General features: G+C 49.7%; 2 protein-coding genes across 14 annotated transcripts in view; one reads left to right on the forward strand and one right to left on the reverse strand.

The window, feature by feature from the left end:
• Positions 1 to 24,895, reverse strand: LOC109877080 (sodium channel and clathrin linker 1). 11 transcript variants are annotated; one of them, XM_031814516.1, is made up of 23 exons: positions 24,749 to 24,895; positions 24,235 to 24,284; positions 23,741 to 23,786; positions 23,437 to 23,507; positions 22,137 to 22,189; positions 18,951 to 19,023; positions 18,724 to 18,779; positions 18,480 to 18,621; positions 16,723 to 16,845; positions 16,423 to 16,488; positions 15,761 to 15,831; positions 15,494 to 15,584; positions 15,320 to 15,411; positions 15,136 to 15,199; positions 14,924 to 15,037; positions 14,506 to 14,604; positions 7,658 to 7,804; positions 3,603 to 3,745; positions 3,226 to 3,418; positions 2,239 to 2,435; positions 1,780 to 1,858; positions 768 to 863; positions 1 to 371 (listed from the first exon to the last, which is right to left on the reverse strand). In XM_031814516.1, the coding sequence occupies exons 3-23, from the start codon at positions 23,772 to 23,774 to the stop codon at positions 309 to 311; spliced, it is 2,067 nt and encodes a 688-aa protein (XP_031670376.1). In that variant the 5' UTR covers positions 23,775 to 23,786; positions 24,235 to 24,284; positions 24,749 to 24,895; the 3' UTR covers positions 1 to 308. The 11 variants fall into 11 exon arrangements, with proteins under 11 accessions (XP_031670376.1, XP_031670381.1, XP_031670374.1 ...); XM_031814521.1 differs by having other exon boundaries at positions 48 to 371; positions 18,951 to 19,069; positions 24,749 to 24,854; XM_031814514.1 differs by having other exon boundaries at positions 48 to 371; positions 16,648 to 16,845; positions 24,749 to 24,847.
• Positions 24,345 to 27,352, forward strand: part of LOC109886634 (UPF0462 protein C4orf33 homolog) — a 12,238-nt gene continuing 9,230 nt past the window's right edge. Inside the window, exon 1 of one of the 3 annotated variants that reach the window (XM_031814526.1) lies at positions 24,345 to 26,006. In XM_031814526.1, the coding sequence (XP_031670386.1) occupies positions 25,917 to 26,006 (90 nt within the window). In that variant the 5' untranslated portion in view covers positions 24,345 to 25,916. The remainder of the gene's footprint in view (positions 26,007 to 27,352) is intronic. The other 2 variants (XM_031814527.1, XM_031814528.1) reach the window with 2 other exon arrangements.

Raw genomic sequence — 27,352 nt, forward strand, 5'->3', positions numbered from 1 at the left:
TTTTACACCTAAGGAAAAGTATTTTAATATTTCCCAACACAATGAAAGAGAATTTAAATATATTTTAATAACAGACATCACAGTGAATGGCATAAATCCATAACAGACATTGGCATTTCCGTAGAAATGGTTGGCAATGCACACAGTCAGGGATGGAAATTGAGCTAGCCCGATGCTAGTACACTTCAGACTGGCTAGTAGAAAATGTAGCCAATTAGCCCAACAGCTAGTGACATGTTATATTTTGTATTATTATATGGCACAGCGGACAAGTGCCCAAAATCCTTAAGTTCCATCCCTGCACACCGCTATAGAGACTCCAGGTCTGCCATGGACGATGTTTTCCTCCTCTGTGACGTCATTATACTCAGCTGAAAGAGAAAAGACAGAAAAATGAGTGTGTTAGAAACAGTCAAAGCCAACTAAGTCCTCTCAGTGTCGGGGCTTCTTCAAAGACGTGTGTCCATGAAGACTATATGGGACAGGAGACATGCCGTTTCTAGCTGTGCAGTGTTCCAGTACTGCATCTCATCTCAATAAGATCCAGGGTCCTATTCATGAGACAGCAAACTGAGTAACACTGACTAAAACAGGGAGGGACTACCTACACGTGTCCAATAACTCCCTTTGAGTTTCTGTTACACAACGTTTTTGAACTGTTTTACTACAGCGTGCCCAATAAATATGACCCTGTGGTGATATCAGACAACTGAGCTGACATCATCAGTGTGCGCCTCTCCCTGGCCCCAGTGTAAGACCCCTAGTACCTGTTGTGATGCTGTAGTTGCCTTCTGTTCTGCCTGAGTCAAACGCCTCTGGAGACGACTGTTCTTCTCCTGATACTCTGCCATCTGCCTCTCGTACTAGACAACAATAGGACACATTTCAACCACAACATTAGAGACACTTCCCCTACTGGACCCAGCAACAATACACTGATATCACATTTCCTCATTATATGAATTATGATGCGGGTTGCTATTGGTTTCAAGGTGCGAGTAGTGTGTTGAATTCACCTAAGTTGAACAATTGTCCGTGTTCCTTTTTTAAAATCTTCTATAAAACGGTATGTGTGTGTGTGTGTGTGTATGTATGTATGTATGTATGTATGTATGCGTGTGTGTATGTATGCGTGTATGTATGTATGTATGCGTGTGTGTATGTATGTGTGTGTGTGTGTGTATGTATGCGTGTATGTGTGTATGTATGCGTGTATGTGTGTATGTATGCGTGTGTGTGTATGTATGCGTGTATGTGTGTATGTATGCGTGTGTGTATGTATGCGTGTGTGTGTGTGTATGTATGTGTGTGTGTGTATGTATGTGTGTGTGTGTGTATGTATGTATGTGTGTGTGTGTGTGTATGTGTGTATGTATGTATGTGTGTGTGTGTGTGTGTGTGTATGTATGTATGTATGCATGCATGCATGTATGTATGTATGTATGTATGTATGTATGTATGTATGTATGTATGCGTGTATGTATTTATGTGTGCATGTGTGTATGTATGCATGTGTGTATGTATGTATGCGTGTGTGTATATATGTGTGTATGTATGTATGTATGTATGTATGTATGCGTGTGTGTGTGTGTGTGTATGTGTGTATGTATGTATGTATGCGTGTGTGTGTGTATGTATGTGTGTATGTATGTATGCGTGTGTGTATGTATGTGTGTATGTATGTATGTGTGTATGTATGTATGTATGTATGTGTGTATGTATGTATGTATGCGTGTGTGTATGTATGCGTGTATGCATGTATGCGTGTGTTAGAGTCACCTCTACTATGGTCTCGTGGTCAGTCACCAGCTGGATCTCCAGTTCCTGACAACGTTGCTTCTGTCGACTCAGCTCACCCCTGAAACCAACAGACCGTGTCATAGTGGTCAGCGACCAATCATCAAACCGATACCTATATCAAAACATCCACTCATCAACTAGCAACTGTGTCAAACAGTGGGCCATTTGGTCCGTAGCCTGTCAATCTCTCCCTTCTACATTGTGTGTAGGAGGCTTGAAACGTTGTTTTTACTGTGATCTGCAAAGTGAGAAAGAGCCAGAACAGCTTCTCAGAAGTTCAAAGCAGAATGGAAAATGTGGGCGTCTTCAAACCAAATTGGTGAGTTTGTAGACTTGCCTGTATGGACACTGGGCTATTATGGTGGAGTGTCAGTAAGAAGGTCAGATCACAGTTTATTGGTCATATACACACAGGTGTACCCAGTACATTGAACTAACTTGAGGCTGGTGAGTTTGGTGTGGAAGGTCAGGGTGAGGGTCTTGGCCTCCTCCTTCCAGCGCTGGCTGGTCTTCTGCTGGGCAGAGAGGAGGCGGGTCAGGTCAGCACTGGAGCTCCTACTGTTTTCCTCCAGCTCCCTGACCCGGGCTTCCAGACCCTGCTCCTTTAGGGAATACTCCTGCTCCATCTGGGACACCTGGGGAGAGGAGGGGGAAGTGATGGTGGGTGTGTCTCCGACTTGACCTGCCCACCTGTTTAACCCTCATCTTGTTTTCACCTTCCTCTACCTGCTAGACCTGTCTCCCTCCTCATCTCCCACCTTCCTCTCCCTGCTAGACCTGTCTCCCTCCTCATCTCCCACCTTCCTCTACCTGCTAGACCTGTCTCCCTCCTCATCTCCCACCTTCCTCTACCTGCTAGACCTGTCTCCCTCCTCATCTCCCACCTTCCTCTCCCTGCTAGACCTGTCTCCCTCCTCATCTCCCTCTACCTGCTAGACCTGTCTCCCTCCTCATCTCCCACCTTCCTCTCCCTGCTAGACCTGTCTCCCTCCTCATCTCCCACCTTCCTCTCCCTGCTAGACCTGTCTCCCTCCTCATCTCCCTCTCCCTGCTAGACCTGTCTCCCTCCTCATCTCCCTCTCCCTGCTAGACCTGTCTCCCTCCTCATCTCCCACATTCCTCTCCCTGCTAGACCTGTCTCCCTCCTCATCTCCCACCTTCCTCTACCTGCTAGACCTGTCTCCCTCCTCATCTCCCACCTTCCTCTACCTGCTAGACCTGTCTCCCTCCTCTCCCACCTTCCTCTACCTGCCTCCTCATCTCTGTTTTCTACAGACTGGTCTTACGTGCTGTTACGCCCGTCTCTGTGCGAGCAGCAAAGCCTTGCATAGTTGGTTTATATCCCCGTCCTTCCTCTACCCTGACCCCTCCCGTTCATACTGCATCCAGTCTGGTCTTAAAAGGTGCTTAACCAGGTAGTCTCACCTGCTGCTTAGCTCTCCTCTGGGTCATCATGCTAGCCTTGCGTAGCTCCTCCATCTCCCTGCGGAGCTGCATGTTCTCCTGCTGCAGCTGGAGCCGCTCCTCGCTGACCCCGCTGCAGTCCTCCCTGGCTGCAGACAGAGACCCCTGCAGCCGCCGCACCTCCTCCTGGCACCGGGACAACTCCTCACTGTAGCTGTGGGGGAAAAGGGGAAGGAGGGGGAGAGAAGGGAGGAAGAGACAGAGGGGGCATTTAGATTACAAAGTACTGTATATACTTGGGTCCAGACAGATGACAGGCAGACAAAAAAAAAAAGCACACTTAACAGCTGAACACAGATCAGCAGCTCAGACTAAGCACACAGAAATATGTGTCTCACTCCATCTCCAGTTTCTTCATCTTGTTGTGTGTGCTCTGCAGGGTGATGTTCATGTCGTCCTTCAGTCTCTCAGCATTCAGAGACCTCTGGTGGAGGACCTCCATCTTCCTGTACTCTGGCTCTCCTCTACCCTCCTTATACACCTGGAGTACAGATGACATAGGAACAGGTTATAATGCATTAGAACGCTTCATACCCTCCATTCCCTATAAAGTTCCTCCACCACCTGTAGGAATGTAGGGTCCAGTTTGGTAAAACAATAGTATGACTTCTTCCCCACCTCACCTCCTCCATCACCTCACCTCCTCCATCACCTCACCTTCTCCCCACCTCACCTTCTCCAGATCCTCCTCTACCCCCTCACCTTCTCCAGGTCCTCCTCCACCCCCTCACCTTCTCCAGGTCCTCCCCCACCCCCCCACCTTCTCCACTTCCTCTTCCCCAATCACCTCACCTTCTCCCCCCCCCCCCCCCCCCACACCTTCTCCAGGTCCTCCTCCACCCCCCCCCCCCCCCCTCACACCTTCTCCAGGTCCTCCCCCACCCCCCCACCTTCTCCAGTTCCTCCTCCACAACCCCCCCACCTTCTCCAGTTCCTCTTCCACAACCCCCCCACCTTCTCCAGTTCCTCCTCCACAACCCCCCCTCACCTTCTCCAGTTCCTCCTCCACAACCCCCCCTCACCTTCTCCAGTTCCTCCTCCATCCCCCCTCACCTTCTCCAGTTCCTCCACCCCCCCCCTCACCTTCTCCAGTTCCTCCACCCCCCCCTCTCACCTTCTCCAGTTCCTCCTCCACAACCCCCTCTCACCTTCTCCAGTTCTTCCTCCACAACCCCCCCCCACCTTCTCCAGTTCCCCCCCCCCACCTTCTCCAGTTCCCCCCCCCCCCCACCTTCTCCAGGTCCTCCACAAACCCCCCCCCCCCCCCCCACCTTCTCCAGTTCCTCCTCCATCCCCCCTCACCTTCTCCAGTTCCTCCTCCACAACCCCCCCCCACCTTCTCCAGTTCCTCCTCCACCCCCCCCCCCCACCTTCTCCAGGTCCTCCACAACCCCCCCCACCTTCTCCAGTTCCTCCTCCCCCCCCCACCTTCTCCAGTTCCTCCTCCACAACCCCCCCCTCACCTTCTCCAGTTCCTCCATCCCCCCTCACCTTCTCCAGTTCCTCCATCCCCCCCTCACCTTCTCCAGTTCCTCCATCCCCCCCTCACCTTCTCCAGTTCCTCCTCCACAACCCCCCCCCTCACCTTCTCCAGTTCCTCCTCCACAACCCCCCCTCACCTTCTCCAGTTCCTCCATCCCCCCTCATCTTCTCCAGTTCCTCCATCCCCCCCTCACCTTCTCCAGGTCCTCCTCCACCCCCCCCCCCTCACCCCCTCACCCCCTTCTCCAGGTCCTCCTCCACCCCCCCCACCTTCTCCAGGTCCTCCTCCACCCCCCCTCACCTTCTCCAGGTCCTCCTCCACCCCCCTCACCTTCTCCAGTTCCTCCTCCACCCCCCCTCACCTTCTCCAGTTCCTCCTCCACCCCCCCCCCCTTCACCTTCTCCAGTTCCTCCTCCACCCCCCCCCCTTCACCTTCTCCAGTTCCTCCTCCACCCCCCCCACCTTCTCCAGTTCCTCCTCCACCCCCCCCTCACCTTCTCCAGTTCCTCCTCCACCCCCCCTTCACCTTCTCCAGTTCCTCCTCCATCCCCCCCTCACCTTCTCCAGTTCCTCCTCCACAAACCTCCCTCACCTTCTCCAGTTCCTCCTCCACCCCCCCCTCACCTTCTCCAGTTCCTCCTCCACCCCCCCCCTCACCTTCTCCAGTTCCTCCTCCACCCCCCCCCCTCACCTTCTCCAGTTCCTCCTCCCCCTCACCTTCTCCAGTTCCTCCTCCCCCCTCACCTTCTCCAGTTCCTCCTCCACAAACCCCCCTCACCTTCTCCAGTTCCTCCTCTACTCCATCACCTTCCCCAGGTCCTCCTCCACTCCATCATCTTCCCCAGGTCCTCCTCCACAACCCCCTCACCTTCTCCAGGTCCTCCTCCACAACCCGCCCCTCACCTTCTCCAGGTCCTCCTCCACAACCCGCCCCTCACCTTCTCCAGGTCCTCCTCCACCCCCCCCTCACCTTCTCCAGTTCCTCCTCCATCCCCCCCCTCACCTTCTCCAGTTCCTCCTCCACAAACCTCCCTCACCTTCTCCAGTTCCTCCTCCACCCCCCCCCTCACCTTCTCCAGTTCCTCCTCCACCCCCCCCCTCACCTTCTCCAGTTCCTCCTCCCCCCTCACCAGTTCCTCCTCCCCCCTCACCTTCTCCAGTTCCTCCTCCCCCCTCACCTTCTCCAGTTCCTCCTCCACAAACCCCCCTCACCTTCTCCAGGTCCTCCTCCACTCCATCACCTTCCCCAGGTCCTCCTCCACTCCATCACCTTCCCCAGGTCCTCCTCCACAACCCCCTCACCTTCTCCAGTTCCTCCTCCACAACCCGCCCCTCACCTTCTCCAGGTCCTCCTCCACAACCCGCCCCTCACCTTCTCCAGGTCCTCCTCCACAACCCCCCCTCACCTTCTCCAGGTCCTCCTCCACAACCCCCCCTCACCTTCTCCAGTTCCTCCTCCACTCCATCACCTTCCCCAGGTCCTCCTCCACAACCCCCTCACCTTCTCCAGTTCCTCCTCCACAACCCGCCCCTCACCTTCTCCAGGTCCTCCTCCACAACCCCCTCACCTTCTCCAGTTCCTCCTCCACAACCCGCCCCTCACCTTCTCCAGGTCCTCCTCCACAACCCGCCCCTCACCTTCTCCAGGTCCTCCTCCACAACCCCCCCCCTCACCTTCTCCAGGTCCTCCTCCACAACCCGCCCCTCACCTTCTCCAGGTCCTCCTCCACAACCCCCCCTCACCTTCTCCAGTTCCTCCTCCCCCCTCACCTTCTCCAGTTCCTCCTCCACAAACCCCCCTCACCTTCTCCAGTTCCTCCTCCACTCCATCACCTTCCCCAGGTCCTCCTCCACAACCCCCCCTCACCTTCTCCAGTTCCTCCTCCACAAACCCCCCTCACCTTCTCCAGTTCCTCCTCCACTCCATCACCTTCCCCAGGTCCTCCTCCACAACCCCCTCACCTTCTCCAGTTCCTCCTCCACCCCCCCCCCTCACCTTCTCCAGTTCCTCCTCCACTCCATCACCTTCCCCAGGTCCTCCTCCACAAACCTCCCTCACCTTCTCCAGTTCCTCCTCCACCCCCCCCTCACCTTCTCCAGTTCCTCCTCCACCACCCCCCCCCTCACCTTCTCCAGTTCCTCCTCCCCCCTCACCAGTTCCTCCTCCCCCCTCACCAGTTCCTCCTCCCCCCTCACCTTCTCCAGTTCCTCCTCCCCCCTCACCTTCTCCAGTTCCTCCTCCACCACCCCCCCCTCACCTTCTCCAGTTCCTCCTCCACCACCCCCCCCTCACCTTCTCCAGTTCCTCCTCCCCCCTCACCAGTTCCTCCTCCCCCCTCACCTTCTCCAGTTCCTCCTCCCCCCTCACCTTCTCCAGTTCCTCCTCCCCCCTCACCTTCTCCAGTTCCTCCTCCCCCCTCACCTTCTCCAGTTCCTTCTCCACAAACCCCCCTCACCTTCTCCAGTTCCTCCTCCACTCCCTCACCTTCCCCAGGTCCTCCTCCACAACCCCCTCACCTTCTCCAGTTCCTCCTCCACAACCCGCCCCTCACCTTCTCCAGGTCCTCCTCCACAACCCGCCCCTCACCTTCTCCAGGTCCTCCTCCACAACCCGCCCCTCACCTTCTCCAGTTCCTCCTCCACAACCCCCCCTCACCTTCCCCAGGTCCTCCTCCACAACCCCCCCTCACCTTCCCCAGGTCCTCCTCCACAACCCCCCCTCACCTTCCCCAGGTCCTCCTCCACAACCCCCTCACCTTCTCCAGTTCCTCCTCCATCCCCCCATATTCTCCAGGTCCTCCTCCACAACCCCCCCACCTTCTCCAGTTCCTCCTCCACAACCCCCTCACCTTCTCCAGGTCCTCCTCCACTGCCCTCATCTCTCTCATGGACCTCTCCATCCCCCCTCACCTTCTCCAGTTCCTCCTCCACTGCCCTCATCTCTCTCATGGACCTCTCCATCTGAGACTCTTTATCTGCACACTCCAGTTGTAGAGCCGACAACTCCTCAGCCATCCGATGGATCTGTGAGTTGCACTGTTTACGTACGTTCTCTACCTGAAAGAAACACAATCCAGAACTAGTCAAGAACACCTGAAGTAACAACAGATAGAGCAGGTAGAATATGTGGGATGTATACTGTCACTTTAGCCAGCAGCATACCACCCTGCATACCACTGCTGGCTTGCTTCTGAAGCTAAGCAGGGTTGGTCCTGGTCAGTCCCTGGATGGGAGACCAGATGCTGCTGGAAGTGGTGTTGGAGGGCCAGTAGGAGGCACTCTTTCCTCTGGTCTAAAAAATATCCCAATGCCCCAGGGCAGTGATTGGGGACACTACCCTGTGTAGGGTGCAGTCTTTCGGATGGGACGTTAAACGGGTGTCCTGACTCTCTGAGGTCATTAAAAATCCCATGGCACTTATCGTAAGAGTAGGGGTGTTAACCCCGGTGTCCTGGCTAAATTCCTAATCTGGCCCTCAAACCATCATGGTCACCTAATAATCCCTAGTTTACGATTGGCTCATTCATCCCCCTCCTCTCCCCTGTAACTATTCCCCAGGTCGTTGTTGTAAATGGGAACGTGTTCTCAGTAAACTTACCTGGTAAAATCACGGAAAAATACAAATAAACTTGACAAAATATATATTCTGTAAGTCAGGCTTTTCAGAGGGAAATGCAGAGAGCTGCACCCCTGGTTTCACCACAGTGAAATGCAGAGAGCTGGACCCCTGGTTTCACCACAGTGAAATGCAGAGAGCTGCACCCCTGGTTTCACCACAGTGAAATGCAGAGAGCTGGACCCCTGGTTTCACCACAGTGAAATGCAGAGAGCTGGACCCCTGGTTTCACCACAGTGAAATGCAGAGAGCTGCACCCCTGGTTTCACCACAGTGAAACGCAGAGAGCTGCACCCCTGGTTTCACCACAGTGAAATGCAGAGAGCTGGACCCCTGGTTTCACCACAGTGAAATGCAGAGAGCTGGACCCCTGGTTTCACCACAGTGAAATGCAGAGAGCTGGACCCCTGGTTTCACCACAGTGAAATGCAGAGAGCTGGACCCCTGGTTTCACCACAGTGAAATGCAGAGAGCTGGACCCCTGGTTTCACCACAGTGAAATGCAGAGAGCTGGACCCCTGGTTTCACCACAGTGAAATGCAGAGAGCTGGACCCCTGGTTTCACCACAGTGAAATGCAGAGAGCTGGACCCCTGGTTTCACCACAGTGAAATGCAGAGAGCTGCACCCCTGGTTTCACCACAGTGAAATGCAGAGAGCTGCACCCCTGGTTTCGCAGAGAGCTGCACCCCTGGTTTCACCACAGTGAAATGCAGAGAGCTGCACCCCTGGTTTCGCAGAGAGCTGGACCCCTGGTTTCACCACAGTGAAATGCAGAGAGCTGCACCCCTGGTTTCGCAGAGAGCTGCACCCCTGGTTTCACCACAGTGAAATGCAGAGAGCTGCACCCCTGGTTTCGCAGAGAGCTGGACCCCTGGTTTCACCACAGTGAAATGCAGAGAGCTGCACCCCTGGTTTCGCCACAGTGAAATGCACACTGCAGCTTTGAAGTCTGTGCTATTTCAGTGTCCAGGCACGTCTACATTTAGACCCGTGTATGACAGCCTGGTGAAGGCTAACATTAACAGGCTTGGGGCGTTAGATCTTAAATCAAGAGCCATTAATAGAATGGTAATCACAGTCCCTCCTTGGTAAACAGCCAGGCAGAGAAGTCAGGTCAGGGAGTTCCTCAAGGAAAAACTATACGGACACTGCTGATCTGCAAACAGATCATTTCAGAATTGGTTAAGGTTTGGTTATGGTTAAAGTTAGGTTAGGGTTTAGTTATGGTTAAATTTAGGGTTTGGTTATGGTTAAAGTTTGGTTAAAATTAGGGTTTGGTTATGGTTAAAATTAGGTTAGGGTTTGGTTATGGTTAAAATTAGGTTAGGGTTTGGTTATGGTTAAAATTAGGTTAGGGTTTGGTTATGGTTAAAATTAGGTTATGGTTAAAATTAGGGTTTGGTTATGGTTAAAATTAGGTTAGGTTTTGGTTATGGTTAAAGTTAGGGTTTGGTTTTTTATTTTTATTTTTTTATTTCACCTTTATTTAACCAGGTAGGCTAGTTGAGAACAAGTTCTCATTTGCAACTGCGACCTGGCCAAGATAAAGCATAGCAGTGTGAGCATACAACAAAGAGTTACACATGGAGTAAACAATTAACAAGTCAATAACACAGTAGAAAACGAAGGGGGGGTCTATATACAATGTGTGCAAAAGGCATGAGGAGGTAGGCAAATAATTACAATTTTGCAGATTAACACTGGAGTGATAAAAGATCAGATGGTCATGTACAGGTAGAGATATTGGTGTGCAGAAGAGCAGAAAAGTAAATAAATAAAAACAGTACGGGGATGAGGTAGGTGAAAAGGGTGGGCTATTTACCAATAGACTATGTACAGCTGCAGCGATCGGTTAGCTGCTCAGATAGCTGATGTTTGAAGTTGGTGAGGGAGATAAAAGTCTCCAACTTCAGCGATTTTTGCAATTCGTTCCAGTCACAGGCAGCAGAGTACTGGAACGAAAGGCGGCCAAATGAGGTGTTGGCTTTAGGGATGATCAGTGAGATACACCTGCTGGAGCGCGTGCTACGGATGGGTGTTGCCATCGTGACCAGTGAGCTGAGATAAGGCGGAGCTTTACCTAGCATAGACTTGTAGATGACCTGGAGCCAGTGGGTCTGGCGACGAATATGTAGCGAGGGCCAGCCGACTAGTCGCAGTGGTGGGTAGTATAAGGTGCTTTAGTGACAAAACGGATGGCACTGTGATAGACTGCATCCAGTTTGCTGAGTAGAGTGTTGGAAGCCATTTTGTAGATGACATCGCCGAAGTCGAGGATCGGTAGGATAGTCAGTTTTACTAGGGTAAGCTTGGCGGCTTGAGTGAAGGAGGCTTTGTTGCGGAATAGAAAGCCGACTCTTGATTTGATTTTCGATTGGAGATGTTTGATATGAGTCTGGAAGGAGAGTTTGCAGTCTAGCCAGACACCTAGGTACTTATAGACGTCCACATATTCTAGGTCGGAACCATCCAGGGTGGTGATGCTAGTCGGGCATGCAGGTGCAGGCAGCGACCGGTTGAAAAGCATGCATTTGGTTTTACTAGCGTTTAAGAGCAGTTGGAGGCCACGGAAGGAGTGTTGTATGGCATTGAAGCTTGTTTGGAGGTTAGATAGCACAGTGTCCAAAGACGGGCCGAAAGTATATAGAATGGTGTCGTCTGCGTAGAGGTGGATCAGGGAATCGCCCGCAGCAAGAGCAACATCATTGATATACACAGAGAAAAGAGTCGGCCCGAGAATTGAACCCTGTGGCACCCCCATAGAGACTGCCAGAGGACCGGACAGCATGCCCTCCGATTTGACACACTGAACTCTGTCTGCAAAGTAATTGGTGAACCAGGCAAGGCAGTCATCCGAAAAACCGAGGCTACTGAGTCTGCCGATAAGAATATGGTGATTGACAGAGTCGAAAGCCTTGGCAAGGTCGATGAAGACGGCTGCACAGTACTGTCTTTTATCGATGGCGGTTATGATGTCGTTTAGTACCTTGAGTGTGGCTGAGGTGCACCCATGACCGGCTCGGAAACCAGATTGCACAGCGGAGAAGGTACGGTGGGATTCGAGATGGTCAGTGACCTGTTTGTTGACTTGGCTTTCGAAGACCTTAGATAGGCAGGGCAGGATGGATATAGGTCTGTAACAGTTTGGGTCCAGGGTGTCTCCCCCTTTGAAGAGGGGGATGACTGCGGCAGCTTTCCAATCCTTGGGGATCTCAGACGAGATGAAAGAGAGGTTGAACAGGCTGGTAATAGGGGTTGCGACAATGGTGGCAGATAGTTTCAGAAATAGAGGGTCCAGATTGTCAAGCCCAGCTGATTTGTACAGGTCCAGGTTTTGCAGCTCTTTCAGAACATCTGCTATCTGGATTTGGGTAAAGGAGAACCTGGAGAGGCTTGGGCGAGGAGCTGCGGGGGGGGCGGAGCTGTTGGCCGAGGTTGAAGTAGCCAGGCGGAAGGCATGGCCAGCCTTTGAGAAATGCTTATTGAAGTTTTCGATAATCATGGATTTATCAGTGGTGACCGTGTTACCTAGCCTCAGTGCAGTGGGCAGCTGGGAGGAGGTGCTCTTGTTCTCCATGGACTTCACAGTGTCCCAGAACTTTTTGGAGTTGGAGCTACAGGATGCAAACTTCTGCCTGAAGAAGCTGGCCTTAGCTTTCCTGACTGACTGCGTGTATTGGTTCCGGACTTCCCTGAACAGTTGCATATCACGGGGACTATTCGATGCTATTGCAGTCCGCCACAGGATGTTTTTGTGCTGGTCGAGGGCAGTCAGGTCTGGGGTGAACCAAGGGCTGTATCTGTTCTTAGTTCTGCATTTTTTGAACGGAGCATGCTTATCTAAAATGGTGAGGAAGTTACTTTTAAAGAATGACCAGGCATCCTCAACTGACGGGATGAGGTCAATGTCCTTCCAGGATACCCGGGCCAGGTCGATTAGAAAGGCCTGCTCACAGAAGTGTTTTAGGGAGCGTTTGACAGTGATGAGGGGTGGTCGTTTGACTGCGGCTCCGTAGCGGATACAGGCAATGAGGCAGTGATCGCTGAGATCCTGGTTGAAGACAGCGGAGGTGTATTTGGAGGGCCAGTTGGTCAGGATGACGTCTATGAGGGTGCCCTTGTTTACAGAGTTAGGGTTGTACCTGGTGGGTTCCTTGGTGATTTGTGTGAGATTGAGGGCATCTAGCTTAGATTGTAGGACTGGCGGGGTGTTAAGCATATCCCAGTTTAGGTCACCTAACAGAACAAACTCTGAAGCTAGATGGGGGGCGATCAATTCACAAATGGTGTCCAGGGCACAGCTGGGAGCTGAGGGGGGTCGGTAGCAGGCGGCAACCGTGAGAGACTTATTTCTGGAGAGAGTAATTTTCAAAATTAGTAGTTCGAACTGTTTGGGTATGGACCTGGAAAGTATGACATTACTTTGCAGGCCATCTCTGCAGTAAACTGCAACTCCTCCCCCTTTGGCAGTTCTATCTTGACGGAAGATGTTATAGTTGGGTATGGAAATCTCTGAATTTTTGGTGGCCTTCCTGAGCCAGGATTCAGACACAGCAAGGACATCAGGGTTAGCAGAGTGTGCTAAAGCAGTGAGTAAGACAAACTTAGGGAGGAGGCTTCTGATGTTGACATGCATGAAACCAAGGCTTTTTCGAACACAGAAGTCAACAAATGAGGGTGCCTGGGGACATGCAGGGCCTGGGTTTACCTCCACATCACCCGCGGAACAGAGAAGGAGTAGTATGAGGGTGCGGCTAAAGGCTATCAAAACTGGTCGCCTAGAGCGTTGGGGACAGAGAATAAGAGGAGCAGGTTTCTGGGCATGGTAGAATATATTCAGGGCATAATGCGCAGACAGGGGTATGGTGGGGTGCAGGTACAGCGGAGGTAAGCCCAGGCACTGGGTGATGATGAGAGAGGTTGTATCTCTGGACATGCTGGTAGTAATGGGTGAGGTCACCGCATGTGTGGGAGGTGGGACAAAGGAGTTATCAGGGGTATGAAGAGTGGAACTAGGGGCTCCATTGTGAACTAAAACAATGATAACTAACCTGAACAACAGTATACAAGGCATATTGACATTTGAGAGAGACATACAGCGAGGCATACAGTAGTATGGGTTTGGTTAAAGTTAGGTTAGGGTTTGGTTATGGGTACACCTGGTTATGGTTATGGTTAAAGTTAGGGTTTGGTTATGGTTAAAGTTATGACCAGTTTCGATTTAGATTAGTTGTTTTACAGGTCAGTAGTGTCCTTAGTCTTCCCCGTTCCTCTACTGAGAACACAGCATCAAGAGAGAACGTGGTCAGGAGACAGCAGCCTAACAGGTTGAGGTGGTAGTGTACTGGTGATGTATTGGAGATAATGAAAAACTATGGTAAAACTCCGGGACTAGGGTTAGAGAGGGTGGTTCAGGATGCCGGGACTAGGGTTAGAGAGGGTGGTTCAGGACGCCGGGACTAGGGTTAGAGAGGGTGGTTCAGAACGCCGGGACTAGGGTTAGAGAGGGTGGTTCAGAACGCCGGGACTAGGGTTAGAGAGGGTGGCTCAGGACGCCGGGACTAGGGTTAGAGAGGGTGGCTCAGGACGCCGGGACTAGGGTTAGAGAGGGTGGCTCAGGACGCCGGGACTAGGGTTAGAGAGGGTGGCTCAGGACGCCGGGACTAGGGTTAGAGAGGGTGGCTCAGGACGCCGGGACTAGGGTTAGAGAGGGTGGCTCAGGACGCCGGGACTAGGGTTAGAGAGGGTGGCTCAGGACACCGGGACTAGGGTTAGAGAGGGTGGCTCAGGACACCGGGACTAGGGTTAGAGAGGGTGGCTCAGGATACCGGGACTAGGGTTAGAGAGGGTGGCTCAGGATGACGGGACTAAGGTTAGAGAGGGTGGCTCAGGATGACGGGACTAGGGTTATAGAGAGGGTGGTTCAGGATGCCGGGACAAGGGTTAGAGAGGGTGGTTCAGGATGCCGGGACTAGGGTTAGAGAGGGTGGTTCAGGACGCCGGGACTAGGGTTAGAGAGGGTGGCTCAGAATGCCGGGACTAGGGTAAGAGAGGGTGGTTCAGGATGCCGGGACAAGGGTTAGGGTACAGTTGGAGGGGAGGACTAGGGTTAGCATTTTGAAAAAGTAGTTGAGAGACACCTCTTTCCTGGTGCGTATGGCAGCATCCTGGATCAGTTGTCTGATGGCTTCATTCATCCTGTCCAGCTCCTCAGATTTCTGTTTCTCTCTCAACAGGGCCTGATAGGGAGATACATACCACCATCACAACCAGAGTTATACTAAATGACAGATAGTCCCAGACATAGACCAGACAGAGATACATACCACCATTATCATCATCACCACCAGCGTTATGCTGAATGACAGACAGTCCCTGACCAGACAGAAATACATACCATCACCAGAGTTATGCTAAATGACAGACAGTCCCTGACCGGACAGAGAGGAGTGAAGGGTGTGAAGGAAGGGGTAGAGGGGGTTGTCTGACCTGGTGAGACAGAGAGAGGTTAGATTGTGTCCAGGGAAGCAGACCGTAGCAGTAGAAGACTGTATGTACCTGGTCCTTCTGTAGAGAGGCCTCCTCAGCCAGCTGGATGGAGTCTCTGACCTTGGAGAAGGCCTCGTAGCGCTCCTCCTCCAGAGAGGCACAGCGCACCTGCAGCTCCCCCACCTGACGGGTACACCTCGTTATACACCGCGCTATTTAGCTACATGACCTTGTAGATACTACGTTAAAATAGGGATGCCAAAAACTACAGTGTTCCCCACCTGCCTCTCCCACACCACCTGCTCCCTGCGTACACCCTCTGCCTCCTGGCTGGCTGCCTTCAACCTGCAGGAGACAGATGGGGACAGAAAGAGTTTAGCAGAAGGAATTGAAGAGAGATGCACTCAGCCTCCTGTGGAAGAGTCCGGAAGAGGAACTGGAGTGAGGATTACAAGTGTGTTTCACCTGGCCTCTAGCTGACTGAGGGCTGACTGGAGATGGTGGAGTCTTCGATCTGAGGCCTCCTCTCTACCATGAGCCTCTGCTGCATCGTCCTCCTACACACACAATAAAGGGACTGAGGTTCAATTCTGCTATGGTAAACTACGGCAGAGAACTAGAAGCCCTATTGCTTCCTACCCGTCTCTGTATCTGGTCCTGGACGTTCTGCATCAGTTTGGTCATCTCCTCCACCTTGGCTGTGGCCATCCTCAGATCTGCTTTGGCCGATCTGCAGTAGGAGTGGAAAGAGAGAAACAAATGAACCCTGCTCTCTGCAGTAGCACTGCCTGAAGAGCTACATTCCTGAGAGCCATTTTGGATCTAAATGTAGGAGGCCATTTTGGATCTGCAGTAATCTGTCCTGGAGACAATTGGCGGCCATTTTGAAACTGTAGTAGAGTGTACCTGAGCTGGTTGCGTAGCTCCTCCATCTCCGTGCTCTGTTCTGTCAGCGTCTTCAGGAACTGCTGGTTGGTCTGAGTGTGGCACGAGAGACACGCGCGCCGGTGAGGCATGATGGCTTCAGTACACACACTAAACTTCTCACAAACACCAAATGTCTCACACACACACACACAACTCCTCACACTACAATACAGAAGCACTACCTGGTAGACAGAAACAGAGAGAGGAAAGCCCTGGCCTCACTCCTCATTAATAATGTAGAAGATGGATACATTACTCTCCAGAAGCAGAAGGCCGGTGTTTGTGAGGTAAACCTGTACTGTCATATTAGTTTACAGGCAAGTCTCTGACGTAACAGTCGATCCAGAAAAGCCAGTTAGCGGGCAAGTGAGTCAGGAAGTCAGAATGATAGTGTGTGTAACAAGCATGGGGCAAAGCTGGGAGAGCAAATGGATTAGGCTCCTTCCTGTCTGCAAGCATTAAGACTCACTCACTCACTGACTGACTGACTGGTCTAGTTAGTGTTTGTTGTGTTGTAGCCATGTGTAAAACAGATTCATTATTTACCAATGACCCAATATTTCTACATTCTATATCAGAAACACTATTACAACGTTACACACACACACATATATTTGAGCTAGTGATTGGCTGCAACTTACAGATTCCAGTTTCTGATTGGTGACTTGTAGTTTCTGAATGTGCTGCTGGAATTGTATCAGTTGATCCTATGACAAAAAAATAATAAAGGGGCGGGGTTAATGACAACTTCCCTCACATCACTTCCTCTTAGACAACGACACTACGGACACAAAGTAAAACTCAAAGCTTGTACCAACTTCTAGCATTACAGAGGTTTAGAAGCAGCAACGATCAGCTCCACTCACTGATCTCAATGGGAGAGGGATGAAATCCATAACAACGCTGCCCTCTAGGGAGGCCAAACTGGGAGAAGGATCTACCTTGAGGCGCTGTTGCTCGGCAACATGGAGCTGTCCGTCAGAGGTGGTTATCTGGTAGAGCTGCTGTAAACGGTCCAGCTCCTGTGCTGAGGCCCGCCACAGCTCCATGGCCTGGTCTCGCTCCTACACACACACACACAAACTTCAATATATGCACACTTCAATATATGCACACTTCAATATATGCACACTTCAATATATGCACACAACATTTTAGTCACTCAGCATATGGTCTCATCCAGAGAGCCTTACAGTAGGGTGTATTATAATGCAGGTAACACACACGCGCCACACACACACACAAGCGCCACACACACACATGCGCCACACACACACGCGCCACACACACACGCGCCACACACACGCGCGCCACACACACGCGCCACACACACACGCGCCACACACACGCGCCACACACACGCGCCACACACACACGCGCCACACACACACGCGCCACACACACGCGCCACACACACACGCGCCACACACACGCGCCACACACACGCGCCACACACACGCGCCACACACACACGCGCCACACACACACGCGCCACACACACACGCGCCACACACACACGCGCCACACACACACGCGCCACACACACACGCGCCACACACACACGCCACACACACGCGCCACACACACGCGCCACACACACACGCGCCACACACGCGCGCCACACACGCGCGCCACACACACGCGCCACACACACGCGCCACACACACACGCGCCACACACACACGCGCCACACACACACGCGCCACACACACGCGCTACACACACACACGCGCGCCACACACGCGCGCCACACACGCGCGCCACACACGCGCGCCACACACACGCCACACACACGCCACACACGCGCGCCACACACACGCGCGCCACACACACGCGCGCCACACACACGCGCCACACACACGCGCCACACACACACGCGCCACACACACACGCGCCACACACACACGCGCCACACACGCGCCACACACACACGCGCCACACACACACGCGCCACACACACGCCACACACACACGCGCCACACACACACACGCGCCACACACACACGCGCCACACACACGCGCGCCACACACGCGCGCCACACACACGCGCGCCACACACACGCGCGCCACACACACACGCGCCACACACACACGCGCCACACACACACGCGCCACACACACACGCGCCACACACACGCGCCACACACACGCGCCACACACACACACGCGCCACACACACACGCGCCACACACACGCGCGCCACACACACACGCGCCACACACACGCGCGCCACACACACGCGCGCCACACACACGCGCGCCACACACACACGCGCCACACACACGCGCGCCACACACGCGCGCCACACACGCCACACACACACGCGCCACACACACACGCGCCACACACACACGCGCCACACACACACGCGCCACACACACACGCGCCACACACACACGCGCCACACACACACGCGCCACACACACACGCGCCACACACACACGCGCCACACACACGCGCGCCACATCGTCACACACACGCGCCATATCGTCACACACAGACGCGTCACACACACACGCGCCATATCGTCACACACACACGCGCCATATCGTCACACACACACGCGCCATATCGTCACACACACACGCGCCATATCGTCACACACACACGCGCCATATCGTCACACACACACGCGCCATATCGTCACACACACACGCGCCATATCGTCACACACACACGTGGAGGTGTTTAGACTAACCTGTACAGAGAGCTGTATCTGTTGGTGAAGGTTACTGATGAGCCCCTCGTCCCCCAGTGTGTCCCCCTCCACCCCTGGTCCTGTACTGACTGGGAGGGTCTGCAGCTGCCTCTCTACGGACTCCCTCAGCTCGGCATGCAGCCTGGATGGGAGACGGCAACACACACACACAGCATTAACTTACCTCATTGGTGTAAAAAGGGACCGGCAGGCTGTGGTCAGAGTACTGAAGTTTAAACCGTACCGTTCATTCTCCTTGACCACCGTGTCCAGCTTCAGTCTGATGGCAGTCATCTGCATCTTGGAGTTCAAAGTGTCAGGTAAAGATTAACTGTCCATCACTTTGGAAATATATTGTTGTCAATCATAAAATATCTCCAATGTAAAACACAATCCTTACAATTTTGTTGTAGTCAGACACCAAAAGATGAATGAACAAACAGAACAGGGATAATTTGGACAAATGTTCACCTGGTAGCTCTGCAGTTGTTCAGTCATGTCATCCATGTGACGGTCATACTCTGATAGTAGGGGAGCCATTATACTGGAACACATCCACAAACCACAACACTGGAATCACCTTCATCAGACTGGAACACAACCACAATACTGGAAATCACCTATATCAGACTGGAATACAACCACAATACTGCAAATCACCTATATCAGACTGGAATCACCTTCATCAGACTGGAACACAACCACAATACTGCAAATCACCTATATCAGACTGGAATCACCTTCATCAGACTGGAACACAACCACAATACTGCAAATCACCTATATCAGACTGGAATCACCTTCATCAGACTGAAACACAACCACAATACTGAAAATCACCTATATCAGACTGGAATCACCTTCAGACTGGAACACAACCACAATACTGAAAATCACCTATATGAGACTGGAATCACCTTCATCAGACTGGAACACAACCACAATACTGCAAATCACCTATATCAGACTGGAATCACCTTCATCAGACTGGAACACAACCACAATACTGCAAATCACCTATATCAGACTGGAATCACCTTCATCAGACTGGAATCACCTTCATCAGACTGGAACACAACCACAATACTGGAAATCACCTATATCAGACTGGAATAACCTTCCTAACACACTAGCCCTGCTGATGTAAAACGTTAGACCAACTAAACGTTATGGGCTAACACACTAGCCCTGCTGATGTAAAACGTTAGACCAACTAAACGTTATGGGCTAACACACTAGCCCTGCTGATGTAAAACGTTAGACCAACTAAACGTTATGGGCTAACACACTAGCCCTGCTGATGTAAAACGTTAGACCAACTAAACGTTATGGGCTAACACACTAGCCCTGCTGATGTAAAACGTTAGACCAACTAAACGTTATGGGCTAACACACTAGCCCTGCTGATGTAAAACGTTAGACCAACTAAACGTTATGGGCTAACACACTAGCCCTGCTGATGTAAAACGTTAGACCAACTAAAAGTTATGGGCTAACACACTAGCCCTGCTGATGTAAAACGTTAGCCCATAACGTTTAGTTGGTCTAACACACTAGCCCTGCTGATGTAAAACATTAGACCAACTAAACGTTATGGGCTAACACACTAGCCCTGCTGATGTAAAACGTTAGACCAACTAAACGTTATGGGCTAACACACTAGCCCTGCTGATGTAAAACGTTAGACCAACTAAACGTTATGGGCTAACACACTAGCCCTGCTGATGTAAAACGTTAGACCAACTAAACGTTATGGGCTAACACACTAGCCCTGCTGATGTAAAACGTTAGACCAACTAAACGTTATGGGCTAACACACTAGCCCTGCTGATGTAAAACGTTAGACCAACTAAACGTTATGGGCTAACACACTAGCCCTGCTGATGTAAAACGTTAGACCAACTAAACGTTATGGGCTAACACACTAGCCCTGCTGATGTAAAACGTTAGACCAACTAAACGTTATGGGCTAACACACTAGCCCTGCTGATGTAAAACGTTAGACCAACTAAACGTTATGGGCTAACACACTAGCCCTGCTGATGTAAAACGTTAGACCAACTAAACGTTATGGGCTAACACACTAGCCCTGCTGATGTAAAACGTTAGACCAACTAAACGTTATGGGCTAACACACTAGCCCTGCTGATGTAAAACGTTAGACCAACTAAACGTTATGGGCTAACACACTAGCCCTGCTGATGTAAAACGTTAGACCACCTAAACTGTTTTTTTCCAGTCAAGAGTTAAACATCACCCTTATTAACTGTGATAAAGATGTAGATTGATAACAGAGAAATCATCTACACTGTTACATTAGAGATTCAAAGGTCTCCTGGTCAGTACAGGTGAGTGTCGGTCACTTGTCGTCGTAGGAACAGGCGTCACTTGTCGCCGTAGGAACAGGCGTCACTTGTCGCCTTAGGAACAGGCGTCACTTGTCGCCTTAGGAACAGGCGTCACTTGTCGCCTTAGGAACAGGCGTCACTTGTCGCCTTAGGAACAGGCGTCACTTGTCGCCTTAGGAACAGGCGTCACTTGTCGCCTTAGGAACAGGCGTCACTTGTCGCCTTAGGAACAGGCGTCACTTGTCGCCTTAGGAACAGGCGTCACTTGTCGCCTTAGGAACAGGCGTCACTTGTCGCCTTAGGAACAGGCGTCACTTGTCGCCTTAGGAACAGGCGTCACTTGTCGCCTTAGGAACAGGCGTCACTTGTCGCCTTAGGAACAGGCGTCACTTGTCGCCTTAGGAACAGGCGTCACTTGTCGCCTTAGGAACAGGCGTCACTTGTCGCCTTAGGAACAGGCGTCACTTGTCGCCTTAGGAACAGGCGTCACTTGTCGCCTTAGGAACAGGCGTCACTTGTCGCCTTAGGAACAGGCGTCACTTGTCTCCTTAGGAACAGGCGTCACTTGTCGCCTTAGGAACAGGCGTCACTTGTCGCCTTAGGAACAGGCGTCACTTGTCGCCTTAGGAACAGGCGTCACTTGTCGCCTTAGGAACAGGCATCACTTATCGCCTTAGGAACAGGTATCACTTATTGCCTTAGGAACAGGTATCACTTGTTTTTGGTGCTATGAGGTTTATCATATTTTAACTCTCCATCTTTGAATGTGCTCTAGATCTGAGCTCGACATATTTTGCAAGATGGGTGTAGAAAGTCTCCAGGTGGGATGGTGAGAGAGGTCTTCCATGTCCAATGAAATTGGACTTTACGTAGCCGCAACATATACAGTCAAGTGTTGCAACAGTAAAGCGCCGGTCATCAGCGGTGACATCTTTTTGTTGGTTCTCATCATTAGAAGAAGAGGGCAGTGAGAAGAAGAAAAAAGTGGACATTCATAACTTCCTTCACTGTTGTCGTGTCGATGTTGGTTTTGACCCTTGGTCTTTACTTCGGACTGGTGGTGAAACAGGTGGCCCACCCTCAGCAAAACACAACCTTTAACCTTTAAGAGGCTGGAACATGGGTTGTGTTCCATATGACACCCTACTCCACTACTTCTGACAAGAACCCTATGGGCAGCGCACTGATGAAAAGAAGTGCACTATTTTGTGAATAGGGTGCCATTTAGGGGACACACATAGGCTTCGGTTGCTAAAGAGGGCCATGTCACCTTTGGGTGACAGCGGGGATCGGGTTGTTCCTCTCTTACCTCTGGTCAGACAGCCAGGGGGCTGGGGTCTCTGTGTGTCTCTCCTCTTCACCCTGCAGAAACAGAGCATTTAGAAAGCTCTCAGGCCTGACTCCTCCTAGTATTACTCATACTCAAAATCTAATGGATTTTATCATCTAGGCCATATTTTGTGGTTTATATTTTTGGCAGTGTGCAGCAGTGGTGGAAAGAATACTCAATATTAAAAATAAAGATTCCTTAATAGAAAAATGACTCCAGTAAAAGTGAGTCACCCGGTAAAATAATATTTTAATTTACGGATAGCCAGGGTCACGCTGCAACGCTCAGACATCATTTACAAACTAAGCATGTGTGTTGAGTGAGTCCACCAGGTCAGAGGAATCAGACCCTTTTCCTGTGCAACTAAGCATTCAAAATGTAGGGAGTACTTTTGTGTGTCAGGGAAAATGTATAGAGTACTTTTGGGTGTCAGGTAAAATGTAAGGAGTACTTTTGGGTGTCAGGGAAAATGTATGGAGTACTTTTGGGTGTCAGGGAAAATGTATGGAGTACTTTTGGGTGTCAGGTAAAATGTATGGAGTACTTTTGGGTGTCAGGTAAAATGTATGGAGTACTTTTGGGTGTCAGGTAAAATGTAAGGAGTACTTTTGGGTGTCAGGTAAAATGTAAGGAGTACTTTTGGGTGTCAGGTAAAATGTAAGGAGTACTTTTGGGTGTCAGGTAAAATGTAAGGAGTACTTTTGGGTGTCAGGTAAAATGTAAGGAGCACTTTTGGGTGTCAGGGAAAATGTAAGGAGTACTTTTGGGTGTCAGGGAAAATGTAAGGAGTACTTTTGGGTGTCAGGTAAAATGTAAGGAGTACTTTTGGGTGTCAGGTAAAATGTAAGGAGTACTTTTGGGTGTCAGGTAAAATGTAAGGAGTACTTTTGGGTGTCAGGTAAAATGTAAGGAGTACTTTTGGGTGTCAGGTAAAATGTAAGGAGTACTTTTGGGTGTCAGGGAAAATGTAAGGAGTACTTTTGGGTGTCAGGGAAAATGTAAGGAGTACTTTTGGGTGTCAGGGAAAATGTAAGGAGTACTTTTGGGTGTCAGGGAAAATGTAAGGAGTACTTTTGGGTGTCAGGGAAAATGTAAGGAGTACTTTTGGGTGTCAGGGAAAATGTATGGAGTAAAAAGTACATTATAGGCCAGCAGCTAATGTTTGACCATTGCTAACGAACATTGGTTTATCTGTTTGGCACTGAGCAGTGTCGACTACAACAGATTAATAATAGACTGTTGCTATATCACAGCAAAACCCTTCCACACCTTACAGTACCTGTGGTGCTGATGTGGCTTCAGAGCGGTGCCTATCCTGATAGTGACTCAAGGCAGAGTTCAGCCTTTGGACTGCAATGATAAATACAGTATGAAATCAGATGCTAGACAATAACAATGACATAAATATAATATGCAAAGCTTATGAAAAAGGGTATGGCTGTGGCTAGCTGCAATGCAACCAAGAGAATTTTGATATTGTGCTGGACTCTCAAAAGTCTCCTGGTTGCATCACAGGTAGGCTATGGCTAGAATGGATATGACAACAAGACTAGTAGCTAGTATTCAGAGATTATCCAATTAACCTTGATCACGCAAAAACTCGACTTCAGTGGACATCTTGCATTGAATCTGCACAAGAAAAGACCGCACATATTACTTAAAAAGAGATCGATAGCTGGCTATAGCTACCGCAAACCATACATGCCCTCTGTCTTGCTAGTTACAACACAACACAGGCTTGTACAATCAACAGGTGGTTTTCAAAAGATTCGGGGAATAAGATAGTTGATTTGCTGGGCGAGCCCTTGTCATGACCCTGAAAAACAACAATGTTGTTTAATTAATGTTTACTGATAGCTGGCGGGTTACTAGGCGTAACTAGCTAAACAAATGTTGAGTCAGCAGGCACTGACTGCTGTGTGATATCGTGTGAGCGACAAACATTTAAATGCGTTAAAACAGCTTTTCGCTTGCACATATCACGTAATCTGACCAAATAATGTTGTCTACAAGCTATACGATTAATTGTGCTATGTACAATTCCATCTTTACACCAAAGCAAACAAATTAAACTAACCGTTTAACGTCCCGATAATCCTTCCGCCGTCGATTTAAAGAAGGGCACGGCTGAAAAACCAATCACAAAAAAGAAGTGCAACCACCTATTCTGCCCCCATAAATTAGAAACATACAAACAGTTCCACCTATTTCATGGAACAGTTTAAACCTGGCATCAATCAATTAGATATGAAACGCCATTTCAATATGTAAACAAATGTACTTCGAGACTGTTGTACTGGGTTGCGTGCCAACTGATTCCGTAATTATTCCACCCAAGAACATCTGATAGGGAAGATATATCATAATATGATCATACCAGGAAGTTGATACTCCATTGAAAGTGCATTATCTCTTTGGCACGAGCTACTGTATGTATTTTGATAACAAGCTAAATATATAGGCATCACTCCAGCGCGAAACTGGATTAATCTTCTTACAAAGTAAGTAACGTTAGCCTTCCTATCAGTCATGATGCACCGATCGTGGACATCGGTGTCGCTAAAAGCGGTTATCTTCCTCTATGTACTTACATTCGCAGAACTTAAAATGGTAAGTTTAGTACAAGTTTTATGTTTTCCAAATTACTGCGTTGTGCCATACTTATGCGGCTACTACGAATAACACTGCTCTTGGTCTACCATGCTGGCACCAGTGTGCAGGGCAGGCTTATTGTAGCCTGGTCTCAGACGTGTTAGTAGGCAATAATATTTCATGTTTTCAGCTGTGTCATCAAAATCAGTAAATCGAAGCATGTGTTTGAAGCATGTGTCATTCAGTAGTTTTATTTGATTAAGTAAAATCCTGTTGAATCCTGTTTATTCCTAAATCATAAATTGGAAAATTATAATGTTGATGTTTCAAGGGGTGTATTCATTACGCAAACCATTTACCGTTTACGAACCAAACGGAAACAGGGGTAATCCTTTCCCAAAATTGAACGACAGTCCCTCCGTTTCGTTCCATTTAAGAAACGTTTTGCTACAGAATCGGCGTGATGAATATGCCCCCGATTTTAGATTTTTAGCCCAGTGTCCAAACACCCGTTTAAAAATGTCCAAAATAATAATAATGATATGCTTCAATTGTTTGATATTTGAACATTAAAAAAACTCCCTACCCACGTGTCACACCTATATTTTGCTAAATTAGCACCTTATAAAACTGCACACGACAGCATTTACCAAGAGGCCATTCTATACTAGAATTGATTAGCTTGTTCTATTGTAATCAATCATGCCCGCAAATTAATCACTGGATATTGTATAGAAATCAATGGAACGGGACAATAACGGGGCGACATGTAACGTTTGCGCTCGTCTAAAAGACAAACCATATCGAACTTGGGTATACAACATAGACCTGATGAGAACATGTAGTAGCCATGTATGACCTAATCTCCCTGTGCGACAGTGTTTAACAATATTTGTTTAACTAACCCAAGATAGACAACAGCCTGTCGTTTCCAATGGGGGCAAATTAATCACAGTGGGCAGAACTAGCAAGGAGGTGGGCAGAGCCAAGCACGAATTAGCGAGAGCCTATTGGCGCGTTCTAGTTTATTTTCGTTAGGGAACGCCTACTTTGCAATCTTAAACAACGCAATTTTCAGAAAACTTGGCAACGGGTGAAGTCTTCTCTGTTCGAATCAGATTTTATTTTTGGAAACAAAAAACTGTATTGAGATCAAATGTTCCATCAATGAGAAAATTAGCAGAATATCGACCAAAATCCATTTTGCGCAATCTTCTCCCATTGCCGGAGTTCCGGCCACTGGGCTTCCATTTGGAGGTGAGTGGAAACGCCAACCGGATGCTTCACATTTATATGTAGGTGAAATGTCTCATTGTTCTGTCTGTGGTGTTTAGTTCTTCTTCTATGATATAATGGCGGTCCGCAAACCAATGTTTAAGGTGCATACCGCCACGTACTGTGCTGAATCACGATTAGTTCCACATTTCTAAATCCTCCTACCTTTAAAAAAAATACATGTTTTTATCCTTTATTTAACTAGGCAAGTCAGTTACGACCAAATGTTTATTTACAATGATGGCCTAGGAACAACTGCCTTGTTCAAGGGCAGAACGACAGATTTTTACCTTGTCAGCTCGGGGATTCGATCTAGCAACCCTTCAGTTACTGGCCCAACGCTCTAACCACTAGGCTCCCTAACTCTGTACTTTTGACAAAATAAAAAAAGAGCACTACTAACTTCTAAAAGACTCTCGGCCATCCCCCCAAACCCCTTCCAAACCCCTTCCAAACCCCAATATCAATGACCTTCCCCTTGAATCTTTCCCTCTCTTCAACATACTTATAACAACACATGCTCCACCGTTTCCTCCACCATACAGTCCAGACACAAACCATTCGCATGCTTGCCAACCATGTAATGACGAGTTCAATTGTGTGCGCAATGGAGCAAACATAACCTCTTCCCTCCTAATCTGACCTTTGAGTCTTGGTCCAGCGACCTTTCTTTGGGAGACATATAAATGCCAGCCCTTGTGCTCCGAGTCCCATTTCTTCTGCCACACATCTATCAGAATGTCTCTGATCTTAAGATGGTAATACCAACTGTCCACATTAGGGGTAGTTAGCACAATATAAAATAATTCTATAGGACAAAATCAAAAGCTATTGCAACAATTACACCTAGTTCTCACTCGTATAACCATTTGAGTGAGTAAAGAAATGCTCTCGAACACAATTTAGCCCCCATAGTTCCATTTAGCCCCCATAGTTCCATTTAGCCTCCATAGTTCCATTTAGCCTCCATAGTTCTATTTAAGCCTCCAATAGTTCAATTTAGCCCCCATAGTTCCATTTAGCCCCCATAGTTCCATTTAGCCTCCATAGTTCCATTTAGCCTCCATAGTTCTATTTAAGCCTCCAATAGTTCCATTTAAGCCTCCAATAGTTCCATTTAAGCCTCCAATAGTTCCATTTAAGCCTCCTTAGTTCTATTTAAGCCTCCTTAGTTCCATTTAAGCCTCCAATAGTTCCATTTAAGCCTCCAATAGTTCCATTTAAGCCTCCAATAGTTCCATTTAAGCCTCCATAGGTACATAATAAGCTCCATAGTTCCATTTAGCCTCCATAGTTCCATTTATCCTCCATAGTTCCATTTAGCCTCT

The sequence above is a fragment of the Oncorhynchus kisutch genome, unplaced genomic scaffold (assembly GCF_002021735.2).
Source record: "Oncorhynchus kisutch isolate 150728-3 unplaced genomic scaffold, Okis_V2 Okis07a-Okis12b_hom, whole genome shotgun sequence".
NCBI classification, from domain to species: Eukaryota; Metazoa; Chordata; class Actinopteri; order Salmoniformes; family Salmonidae; genus Oncorhynchus; species Oncorhynchus kisutch.

Excerpts from the sequence above, each read along its gene's own strand:
- LOC109877080 (XM_031814515.1), bottom strand. The coding sequence starts at position 23,774 with ATGTCCACTGAAGTCGAGTTTTTGCGTGATCAAG. Across the intron at positions 7,805-14,505 it reads CCATACGCACCAGGAAAGAG|GTAGAGAACGTACGTAAACA; the intron begins GTGTCTCTCAAC and ends TGTTTCTTTCAG. Across the intron at positions 1,859-2,238 it reads ACCAAACTCACCAGCCTCAA|GGGTGAGCTGAGTCGACAGA; the intron begins GTTAGTTCAATG and ends TGTTGGTTTCAG.